General features: G+C 31.8%; 2 protein-coding genes across 3 annotated transcripts in view; both read right to left on the bottom strand.

Annotated features, from left to right (window-relative positions):
- The window catches only part of LOC119680282 (serine/threonine-protein kinase N), a 463,907-nt gene that overhangs the window by 344,897 nt on the left and 105,645 nt on the right, over positions 1 to 13,365 (bottom strand). The gene's annotated exons all lie outside the window — the stretch shown is intronic.
- LOC119680296 (neprilysin-3-like) lies at positions 3,132 to 3,730 on the bottom strand (the record flags this gene model as incomplete). The annotated part of the gene is given in 2 exon segments (XM_038093049.1): positions 3,132 to 3,559; positions 3,625 to 3,730. Coding segments are annotated over 2 exon segments (437 nt in total), but the record flags the coding sequence as incomplete, so codon positions are not given.

Here is a 13,365-nt window from a genome sequence, read left to right as displayed (position 1 = left end):
ATCAATTGTTTTGGAGCAAAATATATAAACAGATTAAAGGAAATTTAAGGAAGTTTAAGGTCCAACTTTTGAAATATAGATTGTATATCAATTGTTTTGGTGCAAATTAATTAAAGAAAAAATAAATGAAATTTGTTTTAAGTTCAAGTTTTGAAAAATAGATTAAATATCATTTGTTTTAGTGTAGAAGAATGAAATATTAAAGGAAATTAGTTTGAGGTTCAACTTTTCAAATATAGATTGTATATCAATTGTTTTGGTGCAAACTAATTAAAGAAGGAGTAAGTGAAATTTATTCTAACTTCATGTTTTGAAGAAATATTATATATTATATATCAATTGTTTTGGAGCAAAATATATAAACAGATTAAAGGAAATTTAAGGAAGTTTAAGGTCCAACTTTTGAAATATAGATTGTATATCAATTGTTTTGGTGCAAACTAATTAAAGAAGGAGTAAGTGAAATTTATTCTAACTTCATGTTTTGAAGAAATATTATATATTATATATCAATTGTTTTGGAGCAAAACATATAAACAGATTAAAGGAAATTTAAGGAAGTTTAAGGTCCAACTTTTGAAATATAGATTGTATATCAATTGTTTTGGTGCAAACTAATAAAAGAAGGAGTAAGTGAAATTTATTCTAACTTCATGTTTTGAAGAAATATTATATATCAATTGTTTTGGAGCAAAATATATAAACAGATTAAAGAAAATTTGTTTGACGTTCAACTTTGGATTGTATATCAATTGTTGTGGTGCAAATTAATTAAAGAAAAAATAAATGAAATTTTTTTTAAGGTCATGTTTTGAAGAATAGATTAAATATAATTTGTTTTAGTGTAGAAGAATGAAATATTAAAGGAAATTTGTTTGAGGTTCGACTTTTCAAATATAGATTGTATATCAATTGTTTTGGTGCAAACTAATTAAAGAAGGAGTAAGTGAAATTTATTCTAACTTCATGTTTTGAAGAAATATTATATATTATATATCAATTGTTTTGGAGCAAAATATATAAACAGATTAAAGGAAATTTAAGGAAGTTTAAGGTCCAACTTTTGAAATATAGATTGTATATCAATTGTTTTGGTGCAAATTAATTAAAGAAAAAATAAATGAAATTTGTTTTAAGTTCAAGCTTTGAAAAATAGATTAAATATCATTTGTTTTAGTGTAAAAGAATGAAATATTAAAGGAAATTAGTTTGAGGTTCAACTTTTCAAATATAGATTGTATATCAATTGTTTTAGTGCAAACTAATTAAAGAAGGAGTAAGTGAAATTTATTCTAACTTCATGTTTTGAAGAAATATTATATATCCATTGTTTTGGAGCAAAATATATAAACAGATTAAAGGAAATTTAAGGAAGTTTAAGGTCCAACTTTTGAAATATAGATTGTATATCAATTGTTTTGGTGCAAATAAATTAAAGAAAAAATAAATGAAATTTTTTTTTGTTTCAAGTACAAGTTTTGACGAATAGATTTTATCAAGTGTTTTAGTGCTGACGAATTAAGTGGTTGAGAAAAATCACGTAAAATTTAAGTTACTGAAAGGAATTTATATATCATTTGTTTTAGTGCTGAAGAATGAAATATGAAACATAATTTTTTGAGAATCAAGTTTTGAAACATTGATTGTGGAAGAGACATTTTGAACGAACTCTGAATATAGTACATGGCGAACCGATGAATTTGTAATACGAAGGAGGCTTAACCCTATTTGGGCAATAAGCATCAGTGCTGTATCAGTGGAAGAAATCAAGAAAGCTTTCGTATTACTGAAGAATTGTAAAGGAGCAGGATACGATGGACTTCGTCCAGAATATTTTAAAGTATTCGCTGCGATATGGCTAGAGTCCTCCAGCATTGCTGCTAATAGTAATGAAAATCTTCAACAAAATTATTTTGGAGTGAATAGCTATGATCTATATAGTACTATATGTAGCTCCCATTCTGACTCAAGAGAGATTACATATGACAATCATATGAATACCGCCAAAAATGGTCAGAATCCTCAAAAATAGCTACGATAGAATAAGATTCAGAGTTTTATAAAATGGTGAACTTAGCGATAGTTTTCAATCAATAAGTTGATTATGTCAGGTTTGTGCATTATCATCTTTAGTGATTATCACTGTTCTCGGCACGATTTGAGGCACTAAATGAAAACGCACGTGACATTAATTGCAGATTTAACCAAAATTTGAGTCCTTTAGAGTACGCTGATGACATAGTGCTCATTGCCGGCAGGATCTCCGATATGCAAGCAAGTATTACGAATCTAAGTAATGAATTGAGTAAAGCCAGCCTGAACATTAACATAATGAAGACTAAAACAACGCGCATAAATACAGCAATCAGAATAGCCCATTTGTGAACAATAATGTCTTAGAGAAAGTCCAGAGGCACGAGAATTGCTGCAGTGTTGTTGGTACTGATGGTGGAGCCATCATGGACATTGAATACCGTCTACGAAAGGAAAAAAGCATATTTGCGCAACTTAAGAAAGTATGGGTATCAAGTGCAATAAGTTTTAAGACTTAGTTAAATATTTTTAATGCAAGCGTCAAAACGACTCTCTTATACAGCTGCCAGAAATAGTTTACCACCAAAACAAATATTAAGAAAATATAAGCGTTTATAAACAGAAGTTTGAGGCACATTACGCACATTACGGTGGCCAGCAACTATCTCGAGTTCAGAGTTATGGAGAAATGTAGAACAACTTTCAGTGGAAGAAGAAATCAAAATGCGTAAATATTGATGGCTAGGCAACACGCTTAGGGGCCCAATCAATAATATCTCTCATGCTGTACTGGAGTACAATCCACATGGCCAACGTATGAGAGGTCGTCCTAAATTAACATAGAAGAGAACGATTGCGAGCGAAACGAACAAAACGATAAATAAATTTTGTAAATATACTAAGTTTGTGCTTCACTCTATGTAAATTACAAATATACTATAATAATTTCAAATTAACCAAAGAACTGATTTAAAATGTATGATCAGGATTTGAACAGCTTTGTAAATAATACAGTTTCTATGACTAAAATTTATTTCGAATAATAGTATTATTTAATTATCTTTTGATACCGAAAAAAACACTCCATGCCATGAATTACTTTTATTTTCTTTATATATAATGGAATTGTTAGCCAGACGACTCCACATACTCATGACATATAAGAATACATATTTACAATTTTACAATTTAGGTTTAAACTTTAACGTACCTATTATGTAAAACTTTTAGCACATTCGCTAAATTCCAATTCGTAATATTAAATCCACTTTCTGTTACATTCCACCCACCAATTTTCCAAAGAAGATCAGTTAGAGGTTTCGCGCCCAATTTCTCCATATGTTCATCTTTATCCAAACAAGACTCGTAATATACTTTCGCTTTCCTTTCTGCATCTGATTTAAAATATTTTAAAGGTTTCTCTAGCTCATTTCGTATGACCAATTGATTTATTTGTTCTAATTTACTGAATGTACCCCATGTCGACTTTCCTTCTGGTATCGGATTGGTATTGATCCATTGATTACTATTTAATAAAAACAAAATGGTGATTATGACATAGAAAATAAAAATAAAACAAAATTAACATACCACGCATAGGCGTAAAAATCTTCACATGGATTTATAGATATATCTATCGATTTTAATATTTCGTTCGCCGCAAATATACAGTGATCGCTTAAACATGGCAGTCTATCTGGATAAAATACACAATTTTAATGCATTACTCATGTAAATACATAGCCACAATATAATTTGAAGCATTTATATTCAAGTATTAGATAAACTAAAAAAGCATAGTTCTAAATTATGAGGGTTTTATTTAATTATGAACAGTATAGAAATTTGTTCCACTCCTTATTCGTATTTTCACTATAGCATGTATATACTTTGTATCAGTGACGACTGCTCTAAGGTGCGGAGGTGTGCGGTGAACACCCTAATATAATTTGCAAAATGTTAAATAACATAGGTATATAAATTTATTAAGTATCTTTACATCAAGAATTATTATTATTTATTACATTTCCATATAAATATATATTTTCAAAGTTTTAGCAAAAACAATTAAATATAATTGTCTATGAAAACTCAATTAATTTGCTTCTGTTAGCCGCTATACTTGTTAGTTGTGCTCATATATTTGCAGCTCAAATCACAGAACATTTCTATTATATTTCGTCTCTCCCCTTTGTGTGCTAAGAAGTTGGCCGCACATTCATACGTTACATATGAACAAAATAATGTGCGTGTGCTCCCGTTCGTAATATCAGAAATAGAGATTTATATAGTGGGAATTGTATGAGAATAATTTTCTGTTCTATTCGAATATCAACTGTATGCATACGAATCCAACATGATGATTTGCCAAAGTGGTTGCATGAGCGGCTGAAGTTTGCAGCTCATCTCACCATACATTTCTATCACATTTCGTCTCTCCCCTTTTAACAGCAGCACCCACGAATTTCTGTTCTTATTGTGCGGGGTACTTGTGCGCACATTGCAAGTGGTTTCGATTTTGTTTGATCACTGCACAAACATGTATGTTTCTAAGTACAAACTCTTTTGTTTGAAAAAATTTGGTTTGATGTTACGAGAATTATGTGAAAAGTTTGGTTTCTTCCATATTGATATAATATTAAACTTGTATATAAATTATTAATTTAATTTGTTTAATATGTTATTTTGTTAATGAATTGTAATTATAATATTGCGCGAATATATTGTTGCCTTATATAATATAGTTATTATTAATAAAAGATCTCATATATTTTAATATAAGTGGTACATGTAAAAACAACATTAAAGAAGGGCCGCACACCCTTCCAAATAGGGCACGCGTCGTCACTGCTTTGTATATATATAATTCTATAAATGCATATTAAGGTGCATATAAAATATCCTTGAATGGCTAACGTACAATGTTGTGAATATACCTTTTTTATTCCCATCATTGACATTAGCCATATCCAAGCAGCCAGACTGCTGCAACATGAAACCTCACTTTAGTGAGATAATAAAGTGTATACATGCTCCTCTGCTGTGTTAGTGCTTGCCGGCGTACTAACACAATTATGTAGTTGCTAGTTTTTAGCGCGGTGCAGACTATCATACTGGTATATCATACGAGAGAGAAAAACGTCATATGACACACAGGTATGATAGTCTGCACCTCTTACCAACATGTTGGCGGGCTCACCAAATGCGAGAGCAGCTCTCGCATACGTGTTGTGTATGATAGTCTGTCACCTCTAACGATTCATACGTCATACAAAAGCATTTTTGCTTTGCAAAATTATTGTAAGCAGGCGATATACATATGTAAAATTTTAATATAAATTTAATACGTTCTTTTATTATTTTATTATTAATGTATTTATTATTATTATTTATTATTATTAAAATTACACTTATAAATTTGTGTTAAATATTTAATTGTATTTTAATTAAAAAAAATATAAAAATTAAAATACAATTAAATATTTTATTTAATTTATTAAATATTGTATTTAATTTTATTTTAATTTATAAACGATGATTGTAAGTAATTTGTTATTTAAAAAAACATCTAAATTAGTTAGTAATTAAAAAACGTGTAGAAAATTGGCCGTAGTAATAATTAATTAATAACCTAAATTTAAGATACAATACTCTGTATTTTAAATATGCTTTTCTCTGTTAAAACTTATTAAAATAAAAGAATTTTAAATGAAGACAATGAAGATTTGTACATTAGGGTGCCACTAAGGTGTATGGGCAATTTTTTTTCGTAAAAACGGTTGACGGCACCCCCCAGATCGGTTCATTTTACTTAAAAAATAATCTGTGTGAAATTTTAGTTCAATTGGATAAGTGAAAATGGTGCCCCAAGAGCCTCAAAGATTGGAAAATAACGATTTTTTCCATAAAATTCATCTTTAATTGCTTATATCTCCGACAGATTTAATTTTACAACTATGGTATCGCAGCTAGTTGATGTAGTCTTTGGCCCCTCAAAAACGCCTGCCTTTCGTACATCGTATCGTCCGTTGCTTTTGGTTTTTGTTACTTCGTATGGACCCAAATATTCATTTATTAATGTTTTACCTGGAATAAATTGAGTACGTTTAATGGCGACCAAGTCGCCTGCTTTATATATCCGCTCTTCTTTCCGCTTTCTATCAAATGTTTTTTTATATTCTGCTTGGACCTCTTCAATTTGTTGTTTCGCATGTTGTCGGAGTATATTGCGTTCTTCGTCATATTCTTGAATCAATTCATCCTCTATTGCTTGTTTTATGGAGTTGTACCCGCTGTTCTTTCGCATTTTTATACCAAAAAGGATATCAAACGGTGAATATCTCGTAGTTCGATGAATTACATTATTAATAGCGCTTTGCACGTCTCCCACAAAACGATACCATTGATGAGGAGACTCCCATGATAATTTAGAAATAACGTTGATAATTGTTGACCCTTTCAATTTGGCCGTTACCCCTTGGAACGCCTGTTGTTGTTAGGATATGTTTGATCTGCGCTGCTTTACAAAATTCTACAAACGCATTTGATGTAAACGCGGCGCCCTTATCGCTCACAATGCGAGTTGGATTTCCAAATATTTTAGTCAACAATTCAAGTTTTGTTATTACTTCCTCAGCCCCAGTAGACCTTGTCGGATAAAGCCACACAAACTTGCTAAAGCCATCGACCATTGCGAAAATATATTTATATTTCTTTGACGTAGCATCCATCGGTCCTAGGTGATCTACATGTAACGTACATAATGGAGTATCGCCTTTATCAATCGTATGTAGTAATCCCTCTAGCTTACCCTGCTTTTTGTTGTACAAAATACATTTGACACAGTTTTTGATTAATTTATCAACTTTTTGCTCTAGATGCGAAATATAAAATTGCTGCTTGATTTGGTATGCCGTTTTCATAACTCCAAAATGACCTTGGTCATGAGAAGTTTTTATCACCTCTCTTTCCATCAGTCGTGGAATCACCAATAAAGTTTGTCCCTCTGTTTCCTTGAACAACACGTTGCCAATCATCTTGTAGTCCATATATTGCTTTGTTCTCAAAATTTGTATTATAGCGCTGAGATGTTCATCGGTTTTTTGCGCTTTTTCAATCCTTAAACGCATTTCGCTTTTTTTATCGATCGTTAAAACTGCGTGTCTACTTAACGCGTCTACGTGTTTCATATGTGTACCACCTCGATGTTTAACTGTGAAATTAAAATCTTGCATGTACATTATGTATCTCGCAACTGATAGAATAATATCATTTTTTGACGTTGTGTATTTATATGCATTACAGTCTGTTATTAAAAGAAACTCAATGCCCAACAGATAATGTCGTAGTTTCTTCATCGCCAAAAATGCTGCTTTTGTTTCTAATACGTAACTATGGTATTTGGCTTCTGCAACTGTTGGTTTTTTGCTCCAAAAATACACTGGATGTAATTTTTTTTCAAATTCTTGCAAGAGTATAGCGCCAAATCCGTTCTTGGATGCATCCGTATGTAACTCCGTTCGATGATTTCTTGAAAAAATTCTAGCACCGGTTGATTAGTTAACGTTTGTTTCAACTGTTGTATCGTCCTTATCTCGTTTTCGCCTATAACGAATTTCACGTTTTTTTTCAATAGGTTCGTCAACGGTCTTACTATTATGGAGAAGCCTTTTACAAATTTTCGAAAAAAGCCAAAAAGTCCCAATAACGATTGAACTGCTCTTACATTTTTTGGCACTGGGAAATTTTTTACTGCTTTAATTTTCTCATCGCTTGGCTTTATGGTACCATCTTCAATAATTACGCCTAAAAATTGAACTCTTCTTTGCAGGAATTTGCATTTCTTCTAATTAATGCGTAAACCGTATTCTGCCGCAACTTCGAAAAATAAAGCCAACTTTCTCAAGTTTTCTTCCTTGGTTTTTGAGAAAATGATTATGTCATCCATGTAGACTGCTAGAATGCCACCTTTAATCAGCTGTCTTAAAATGCAATTTATGTACCGTATTAAATTTGCCGGTGAGTTGCAAAATCCAAAAGGTGCGAAATTGAACTCAAAGAAACCATCTTGAGTTATAAACGCTGTATATTTTCTACTACTTTCTTCAATTGGTACGTGCAAGAATGCACTTTCAATATCCAAGGTGCTAAATATAACCGCACCATCCAGCTTGTCCACCACAACTTCCATATTTGGTGTTGGGTATTGGTCTTTAAATGCCAACTTATTAAGACGTCTGTAGTCGACACATACTCTTTTTGTTCCATCTTTTTTAGCTGCTAGTACGACTCGACTGCAATACTGTGACGTTGATTTTCGAATAATTCTCCCTTTTAGCCATTCTTCAACCTGTGTTGTGATTATTTTTGCCTATTCTGATGCTTTTCTGCTTGGGGATGCGTATATCGGTTCTTCCTTTTCTAGAATAATTTTCATTTCGATTGGACTTTTACTCCATTTCATTGGTTTATAATTATTTTTCAACTCTTCGAGTTCTTTTTCATACTCCACTTCATCTTTGCTTATGCTTGTATTCATAATGTCTTTTTCTTCGTGTTCAATTTTCGAAATCAGCGAAGTGAAACTGTAGCCGTTCTCATCCGACGTATATCTACATTTACTTAAAATGTCATATCCTATAATGACGTCGTAATTAACCGCATAGTCGGGTACGATCACTATATAGTGTTCCAATTTAACACTATCAAGTTCGACAAAGCCCATAACTTTGGCAATTTGTTTTGTTGACGCACCACCAAAACCAATAATATTTTCTTCATATTTCCCTATTTTTCTATTCGCCAAATCTTTTTTATATGTGCTTTCATTCATTATTGAAATGTCTGCACCACCGTCAATCAGGCATTGAAACTTGTTATTTTTTATTTTTCCTTTCTTTAGTTTTTTAACTTCTGCTGTGCAGTTAATTTGCTTTGAAGAATTTTCCCCTTGCCTATTTGTACAGTTTCTAGCAAGGTGACCGTGCATTTCCTTACATTCACGACGTTTGTGTTCTGTTGAACCGCAGTTGAAACAATGCTCTTTTCGTATTTCGTCATTTTTTCAATATTTATTGTGCGTCTGCTTTGCTTTGTTTACACGTTCATATATTTCGATCTATTCTCTTAACTCCGCATAATTTTTTGCACTGTACAACGTAATTTTTGTTTCTGGTTTCCACTTATGCCGTCAACCACATACTGCATGATTGACTTCTCCCCAACATACCCTGCCGCCCCAATATTACGCATGTGTAATATGTATTCATGTACACTTTCCATATATTTCTTCCGCCTTTCGCGTAACTGGTTGTAAACTTCTATACTTGAATAAGTATGCGTAAATTCTGTTAGCATCTCAGCCTTAAATGTACTGCAATTTTTTGTTGTTAGTGTTTGCACAAAAAGTTTTGCTACTTTGGTTATCTTATTTCTTGCAATCACTAATTTTTGTGTGTCTGACCACTTATGTGCATCTGCCAATTCTTCCAAATTTTCGAACCATTTTTCTACTGACATTCCTGCTTCGCCATCAAAACATGGAATCATATCCTCTCCATTTGTGCTCGAATTAGACATTTCATTTGTAAACTTAGCCGTTAGTAACCGTATTACATCTGTTACTTCTGTATTAGCCATAGTGATCCTATCGCTGGATTTGTTGTTGCTACTGCTGTTTATGTCACTTTCCACGTTTTTCTTATTGATGTTGCTTTTCAAATTCTTTCTTCGCTGCTCTTGTCAAAATTTTTCCACTGTCTTCTACGTTTACGTCTTCCATGCCAATTTTTAGCCTTTTTCTGCAACTTTACTACTTTCAATTGTTGTTTGTGTAGCACTTTTCAACTGTTTCAACTTCTTTTTTCTACAACAAAACAATAATTTTTTGCTTTCGCACTTGCTTTTTTTTTCTGTTTTATATTCACTTTAATTATTGAACATTGGACGAGCCCCCAAATGTAGGAATGTTTATTTAATAGTATTTATTTAATCCAAAAAAGCAAAGTGTGTATACGTTAATTAATTAATAAGTAATAATAAGTAATTTTTTAAACGCGCACAACCGACTGACAACTTCAACGACTTATTACCGACCACCGCTTGTTTCTTAAAGCTTCTTCCTGTTCCTTTTTGCCGGCGTTGCCAGATCTTACCCCTTCCTGCCTACATATATATCTATATATATGGCAACAGATTATAAAAAGAATCAATGCTCATAAAGAAGTTTTTGACAAGTCGTACAAAAGCCTAAATATAAATAAGCATACGACAGCAGAAACTATTAAAAAACACATAAACATTCTCCTTAATAGTTTGGAGAGTATACGAGTAATACTAAATGTAAATTACTCGAGGGTTAGTTTAGAACATAAAAAACAAGCCGAAACTTTCTTTATAAATAGGAGAGAGAAAATTTTAAAAAATTTTAAAAAAAAAGGGCATAGAAATAAAATTGCCCTATACATTACATGAGAAAATCTCATATAACTTCACGTTAGTAAACACCAATAGAATGCTTGGGAATCGCATTTAAATCGTATCAGATGGTGCTCCCGAAAATTTGATAAGATTTGTAGCATCACTGGAACTCTTTAGCAGTGTTAATTGCCATCAACCTAATAAAGACAAAACTAAAAGGAACAGCAATAAATCTGATCACAGGGTCAGAAACTATGACACCACAAGTAATAGAATCTCTAAAGAATAGAGTTAAATTCGAGCCCGTCGATGTCATCACTGCAAAGTTGATGAATATTCGTCAAAATTCCAAAGTTGCAAATACATATGCTAAAGAAGTAGAAGAGCTTACATAAAAACTAAAGTGTGCATATATCTCGGATGGGCTTACCCCGACACTAGCTGAATCTTATTCAACTAAGGCAGCTGTTAAAGCGATAATAAAAAATACGAGCAACAATAGAGTTCGACTCGTCATAGAAACGGAAACTTTCAGCAACGTGAGTAAGGTGATAGCAAAGTTCGTAAACTTCTGCACTGAATGAAATGGTCAACCATCTGTAATACTACATTTCGGAAACAGCGCGGACAATCCTATAGACGTGGACAACCCAGTGGACGTGTACAATTTCGAACACGCGGGCAATATAGGAACAGCTACAACAGTAATAGCGGACAACAGAACAACAGAGTGCAAAACAGAGGAAATGTTCGTATGGCACAGGAGACGGAAATCGAATCCTCCCCAGGTGACCAGTAAGTAAAAACAGCAACAGAAAAATATATAATATTAATTTAAATCTTGTCAATTTCATTTTAGCTAGATGCACACTAAATAATAAAGTATCAAAATTTTTAATTGATACGGGTGCGGATATTTCTGTAATTAAAAAGAAAAAATAGAAAAAGTTTGCGAATTTAAACAAATTTTTGCTTAAATTTTGCTTAAAATTCCTCTGCTTGTGTTATAGCTTGGAATTGAGTTTTGAATTATTTCAGTTCTTAATTTCGATATAAATTAAAAACAACAAACAGATTGCGCCAAACTAAAAAAAAGTCTAAAATGAGTGTTCAGTGTTCTCCCCCTGAGCGCGGAAATAAACAAGTTATTGAGGGAGTAAGTACACAAAGAAATAAATTTATGTATTCTTCTGCATGCAAAAGTGATTTTCTCACAGCGCATGCGCAGTCCAAAACTTTTTTTCATGAAGTGCTGAATATGGTTCTTCATTGCCAAATTCTCCATTAACAAATGTTGCAAATCAGAATGACAATGAAAAACATGTAGCAGAGAAAAAGTTGCAGAAAAATGTCGCTGAATAATGTTGCAGAAAAATATTTGTAATCAAAAATCGCCAAATTGCGCAACAAATAATTACGAACACTCTTTTTCTTTTTTCTTCTTTTCTTTTATTTATTGAATCACTTAAAAGTCTAACAATAATTATTTAAATCTTACATACTAAAAATATACATTCAAAGTTTATGTCACAACCTAAACTTTCCTTGTTTAACCCTCCGATAGGCGCATGGGTCTGGCCAGACCTTTTTTGATTTCAAACACAATTTAAATACATTTAAATACATTTAGCTAGCGATTTGAAATTTCAGGTACCCTCCTACAATTTTATTGACTACAGATCTGCAAAAAATCGTGGCGATAAAGCTTACAGAAGGATAATTATAAGCATGTTTTGGTGTACACATCACATACGGTACTCAAAGGTCTGGCCAGACCCACATACAATTTGTATGAAAAATGATGACATTTTTTGCATTTTTCACTTTTTCTTAATATATCTATGCTAAAACTGTCGGTTTAGACTATTGAAAAGCTTATGTTTTTTATTAATAACAAAAAGCAAAAAAAATTGATGAGAACCAAACAATAATTACCAAAATATACGTAAATATATTGGAATATCTGTATTCGAAAATCATGCACGTATTCGCCAAATACTTGAAAACATCAAAATCTCAAATGACAGATATTTTGTTAATTTAATAAAAAGAAAAGTTTATTAAAATAATAATTTAATAATATAATATAATTTATAAACATTATATATTTATATATTTATTATATATTTAAAAAAAAAAAATTAAATGGGTTCACTGCAGACGTGAAATGTCGTGAAGATTCGGCTAAATTTAATCATTTCAGAACTAGGCATTCTATGCGAGTATTCCTACTAACTTCCTAAAAACAGGTATTTCCCACGATTCTACTACGAGCAAAATTCGGCGAATTTTAATTTCAGAACTAGGCATTCTATGTCAGTATTCTTACTAACTTCCTAAAATAAGGTGTTTCCCACGATTTTAACATGAGCAAAATGCAAGTGAGAATCTTTTTTGCAAATGGTACTTTGTTTACTTCAAAAATATTTTTTGCTGTTACCTGCAATGGAATGAATTTTATATAAAAGGAAGCCAAATTATAGTTCCGATCTATTTGAAACGTAGTCTCAGTGATGGTTGCAGCAAACATCTTCGAAAGATTTGTTTTTACTAAAATTTATTATTTCCTAACCGCGAAAAAGCGGATTTGTAGAATAACATAGCATAGCTTCTTTGTAAAAGCACCAGAATGGTCGCTTTACATATAGTAAGTAAAACAATATGCATTACAAAATGTCTCTACAAAAAGAGTAGCTTTGAAAAGAAATAAAGAATTGGCAAACCCAAAAAGTTAAACTTTCAATTCGTTGAACTTGTGTTTCCAAAATAAAGCTGTAGTTTATAAGCTCGTTCTAATTTAAAGCACGGCAAGTGCTTTGGTTGTTGTCACTAATTAAATAAAAATACATTGTGACCGAAAAGCTTTCGGAAATTCTCATTTAAAATTCGCGCGCTGTATATTTTTCGATATTT

This window comes from Teleopsis dalmanni, chromosome 2 (genome assembly GCF_002237135.1).
Source record: "Teleopsis dalmanni isolate 2A chromosome 2, ASM223713v2, whole genome shotgun sequence".
Classification (NCBI taxonomy): domain Eukaryota; kingdom Metazoa; phylum Arthropoda; class Insecta; order Diptera; family Diopsidae; genus Teleopsis; species Teleopsis dalmanni.
Note: the sequence above shows the minus strand (reverse complement) of the source record. Positions and strands in the feature narration are given on the sequence as shown.